This window comes from Loa loa (assembly GCF_000183805.2).
Source record: "Loa loa unplaced genomic scaffold supercont3.16, whole genome shotgun sequence".
NCBI classification, from domain to species: domain Eukaryota; kingdom Metazoa; phylum Nematoda; class Chromadorea; order Rhabditida; family Onchocercidae; genus Loa; species Loa loa.
Window position 1 is genome coordinate 366,962 of NW_018108196.1, and position 5,360 is coordinate 372,321.

General features: G+C 32.7%; 1 protein-coding gene across 1 annotated transcript in view; it reads right to left on the reverse strand.

Moving 5' to 3' along the window:
* The window catches only part of LOAG_16746 (SMC protein Flexible Hinge Domain containing protein), a 15,316-nt gene that overhangs the window by 7,001 nt on the left and 2,955 nt on the right, over nt 1–5,360 (reverse strand). Inside the window, exons 7-14 of the mRNA XM_020449400.1 lie at nt 4,892–5,032; nt 4,533–4,682; nt 4,137–4,326; nt 3,794–3,848; nt 3,392–3,512; nt 2,929–3,047; nt 2,505–2,643; nt 703–849 (exon numbers count right to left, since the gene is read on the reverse strand). Coding sequence (XP_020307091.1) covers nt 703–849; nt 2,505–2,643; nt 2,929–3,047; nt 3,392–3,512; nt 3,794–3,848; nt 4,137–4,326; nt 4,533–4,682; nt 4,892–5,032 — 1,062 coding nt within the window. The remainder of the gene's footprint in view (nt 1–702; nt 850–2,504; nt 2,644–2,928; nt 3,048–3,391; nt 3,513–3,793; nt 3,849–4,136; nt 4,327–4,532; nt 4,683–4,891; nt 5,033–5,360) is intronic.

Sequence of the window (5,360 nt, forward strand, 5' to 3'; positions counted from 1 at the left end):
AATAAAAAATTGTTATTAACAAAAAATTAAGGATTAAAATAATTAACCTTAACGTGAAGTTTGAAGAGTGGATTTTTCCGTATTTCATAATAAGGCAAATTTGAAAGATGAAAAAGTGCTTGAAGGCGTGGATTGATAGCAAATATGCGCAGTAGTAATCGACTTGCGAGCTCAGATTTATTGATTTCTGAATCAAAAAACAGAGTAATCAAGAAGTTTCCTTTTCTTTACGAAGGTTACTGCAATTATTCTGAGCAATATAAATCGAGATGGAAAATTTTGAATGCATTACAGAATGAATTAGAGATTTGAGTGAAGTGAAGAGATCCCCTGTCTTTTCTGAAAAGCGCCGAAGTTCTGATTTTTAATGTAGGATTACCACAAAGAGAAAACAGTTTTACCGAGTCATCCCAATTTTTTTCAAGTTTTTGAGGTTTTTTTTCTTTCAAGTTTTTGAAAAAGAGTTATGTTTCCTTAGTGTGGTCGAAGAGTAACAAGTTTTTGGAAATACCCTACGTATTTGAGAGACTTTGCACAGACAAGCAAAAAAGGATCACATTTGCCAAAATTTTTCAAAGAGTCAACAAGAGTGGAAATATCACAATTATTTCTTGCATCAGATTCGAATTGATGATTTGCACTGAAAAATTCAAAACCTTTGAATTTTGGCAAATTTTTCTTCCCAAAACCTGTGACACTAACCAAATCCTGTGCTCGCTGCAATTTGCGATTGTCAAGCAGTCGACCTTCGATTTTGTCCAGGGGTAAAATAGTTACTCGATGTCTCAAATTACCGTTTTTCAACAAATCTCGGCCAATTTGTGCATTTTGTACGATAATATTATACAGCTGAAGCAGAAATCAGTTACAATTCACAATTTTCCGTATCCGATGGCATACCAATTAAAATCCAAGTGTGATCGGATTAAAAAAGTAACTTAAGGAATTTCTATAACAAATCTTAGCATATGCGAATTGTTCCAAAAATTCTTAGCAGATATAAAAAATTTGACAAATTATAACGACAGTAATATACTTACAGGGAAAATATTTGCAATTCCCAAGTTCCACTTAAAATTAAAGAGGAAGGCGAAGATATCCAAAACATCAATGATAAATATGTTATGACCTAAGAAAACAGAGTTACAAGTTTTTTTCTTCCTTTAGTAACTTCCGCGTACTTGTTATTTATGCTTTTTTTTCGTCTTTTTAAATTGATTCCGGTGCTCATAATCCTGGCAACTATCCAAAAAAAAGGTTCCAAAAATTTTGAACAAAAATATCTAGGCGCTATTCACTGCTGGAAATATAAACAGAATTTTTTGAATACATTTGATTTTTTGATTTAGAATCCGTAAATACATCAAAATAAATCTGAGACACAGCTATCTACTTCCCTTTTAGTATTATATCCCCATTTTGCTTGAATTCCATTTTGCTCAACTTCACTTACCACAATTTTTTTTTTTCAATTTTATCTAAATCTCGTCAACTTAATTTCACATTCAATGGATAAAATAACCAATCCTCTCTACAACCTATATCATGAAAAAAAGAGCTAAATGCATTACTGAGTCTTCAGAGACGCAATTCCATTAACTAAAACAGATCATTAACTATCGTTTAATTCTGCCACAAATTAGCAACAGAAATAAAAATATTTTAAAATGAATAATCTAAGCGAAAGTAAATATCAAGCGATGCGATATTTTAAGGACATACTAGTTAATTATTAGAAAAACTGCTAATGATCATTTCCAGAAAAAAGGGACTCAGAACAATAATTAAAGTGTTGCGGAAAAAGGTAAAATTTTCAAGAAAGGTCAATAAAAACAGGCATTTCATGGTCAAAACTGACTTTTAGCAACAATGGTTAATTTTGCTACATATGATGGTAACGAAATAATATTAAGTTTACCATAGAAAATTAGAAAGTTACTTTTCTAATTACAGAACCGAATTCGATAACTTAAACTAATTCGCTCAGTAATTCAGCTGAAATAAGTAACACTAATGAAATGAAAAAACAAACTTCTTACGTATCGCCGTTCAGTTAATTTCCACAAAGAAATTTTTGAGCATGATTTGCTTAGGATTTTGCAACAACGTTCATTAAAAATATTGTTGGAAATTTATATACTTCCTAAATTCGTTTCCCTCAAGCTCCTTTATAAAGCTTCGAAAGAAATTTGCTCTTCTTGCAATAGTCGAGGATTTCCTTATTCATGAAGAACAGAACTATTGTTCAGGTTGAGCTATATGATATTCTTTGTTCTTCTATTTAAAAGAAAAAAAAAAACCAAAATTTTCTCTTTTCCTACCGGTCTTACGAAATGATTTTTGTGCCTCTATTAAACCAAAAACCTTCACCATGCTTCGAAAATTGCCAGCATTATTTTTAAGGAATAAAAAAAGGACGATTCCTCAAAGTAGAATTAAAACAAGCCAAATCTCATCAGGTATAACACTGTTATGAATCCTAAATTATATAATGCAAAACTTACGGCCCCAGCACCAGCAACTTCCAAAGCGGTTGCAAATCGAAAATCACGAATTCGGAAAAGTTTAGCAACGATTCCATTAACTGAACGACGGTCAAAATTTGGATATGGATCCGAATATTCGAATTTCAAATATGGATTCCTAGACAATATTATTAAAAAATAAGGACTAGAAAAAATATAGAGAATTATTAGACAATAATAATGATGACAAGAAAACCTTCAGTAAATGCAAAATTACCTAGGACTTAAGTTCCGATTTTTGATACTACCGAAAAAGCATTCACTGTCAGAAATAATTTGGCAAAAATTGTCTAAATAAAAAGTAAAAAAAATATAATCCTTTGATATAATTCTGAATATTTGCTAAGAAAAAGTAATATAATCAATCCTAAATAAAAGATAAATATTTATGAAACGTTAATACCGAGCTTCGAAATCCATTACAGCATCAGTCAAAGCACTGCGTTCTGCAGCAAGTATTCGACGCTCACTGGCAATTTGGAGTCCAGCTTCTTCATTGAAATTTAGTCCATTTAATTTAGCCTAAAAACCACAGAACAAGAGAATTAAGGAAGGATGAGAGGATATACTACTCTTAAAGTAAATTTCAGATGTAGTCAAAAGTTATCTGTGTATTTGCATTTGCAGAAAAAGGCAGTTATATTCTTAAAGAACCATAAACATGAAAACAATGGCTAGTCAAGACATCTGTGACACTGCATAACAATTACGATTCACTAATTCCGAATTTTGACTTTTTTTTGAAATTTTCTGAAACTATATAGTTTTGAAAAATTACCCTATCATGATAAGGTCATTAAAGTTCTAATACATATTATGGCAATAAAATTTCTTCGATTCTCAGAAGCTAGCATTTTTGCAGTAACCTCTATGGATCGCACTTGCTGTTCTAAATTTGATCGCTCACGTTCTTCCAAGTCAGCCTGACTAGTAACTGCATTCAATTCGCCTTTCTTTTTCGCCAATAATGGTTCTAGCTGTTTCAGCCTAAAAATATGCACATGAATAAATAATATCTATTAAAACTAGGTTTCAATTTTTTTTTTTAAAAAAAATCGCTTTAATAAAAAGGGTCATACTGATTGTACTGTTGATGACAACAGGCTTCTCAGCGATGATAGCATCCGGCTTATGCCTCGTGCGACTGCAATTAAGATGGCCCTTCTACAGCACCATCTTGAATGCTTTAAAATGCAACATAATCCTTTCAATCTTCTCAACAGTATGAAAAAAAGGAGTTAGTAACTTCGAATATCATGAAAACACACCTCATCTGAGCTGTTTTTATTTTCGTTTCCAACGCACTCAATGCACTTCGCTGAGCTGCAAAAGAACCATGAACATATCATTTATATACCTGCTATTAATGCCGATGGATAATGCCGACATTATCCTAATGAAGATTCGGATTATCCTAGTGAAGTGTCACTGTTCAATTTTCAGCTGTCTGTTTTTACAATAATTATAACATGAGCGATGATACTATTGTTTCATAAATTATAAGCCAATCATATAACATAGATAAAATGTAAAACCAAACTACAATACAGATGACAATTCTTTAATAATATTACTACAAAGCACAAATATACCAAAAACGTTGCAATAGACCTGTTAGCTGAGCATCTAAAGTAACGGCGTGTCCATCCTCATCAGTGATCATGCCTTTCGCCAACGCTTCCATTTTATTCCGTGCACGCTTTACTGCTTCCTCTGCCTCTTTGCCACGCTTTTCCTCACCACCAATTTCAGTTTCAAGTTTCTTCAGTTCCCGGCACTTCTTTTCTAGTTCATTCTTGTCCTGCAGAAGCAACTTTCATTTGATAAGATTGGCTCATTCCTGGTGAAAAAGTTTATGTCATTGTATTTATTCTGTTCATTACAAAACATACTGAACGTAAATATTGTGAACCAGTCCCAATGACGGATATGATGTTATCCATTACTTTGGGCACTTCATCCGCTTTATTGAAAATTGACTTCATCTGCTTTATCGAAAATTCTAACCGACTGAATGCTTTTCGTCTTGCGATCAATAGCAGTTCTCGTTTCCTTCCCTTTATCACGCATAGCATCACGATCTGCCTCTGCCGCCGTTAATGCTGCCATAGTAACTTTAATACGGTCTTCAATTTCTTTTTTTTCTTGTCCCACTTTCTATAAAAAAGTACTCATGATTCGCTGAATTAATTTCAAATAAGATGATGTTGTGGTGAATTATTTAAGTAATCCAAAATGTTTGGCGCTTCTTAATTACCTGAAACTACCTCAAACGAAAATACTCATAATTCAATAGAGAGCTCATAAAATATGCCTCCTTTCATGAACTTTGAGCATTCAAAACTTTGAAAGCGAAAAAAACCTACACTATTCCTGTTATCTTCGAGTTCTTTAAGACGAAGCTCTTTCCGACCCAATTCCTCCTTCGTGTCATAAATAACCCTGTCTACTTCACAAATTCGATTTTTCACGGTAGCTACATCATCTTGTAATGTATGACTGTGGGTCTAAAAACACCGATACATACAGCGATAAACAATAAATTTGCTATATTTCTACTTAAAAATTGTAATGTTTAAAGAATAAGATCCCTTTTTGCATATTTTCTGACCCATTTGTTTTATTCTCCATCTAGGCTTCAATTTCAAGATCTTCAAATCTAGCATTTTTTCTTGCCAATATATGAAACCAATACTAACCAGTGAGCTCATAAAATCAAATGCGATAAGTTTCCGTTGAAGTGCTTCCAACTCTCGGCCAATTTTCTGATATTCGAGAAAATTACTACGATCTCGTTTTAGCTTCTCTACCTGTGGAAGGATGTCTTCTTCCATG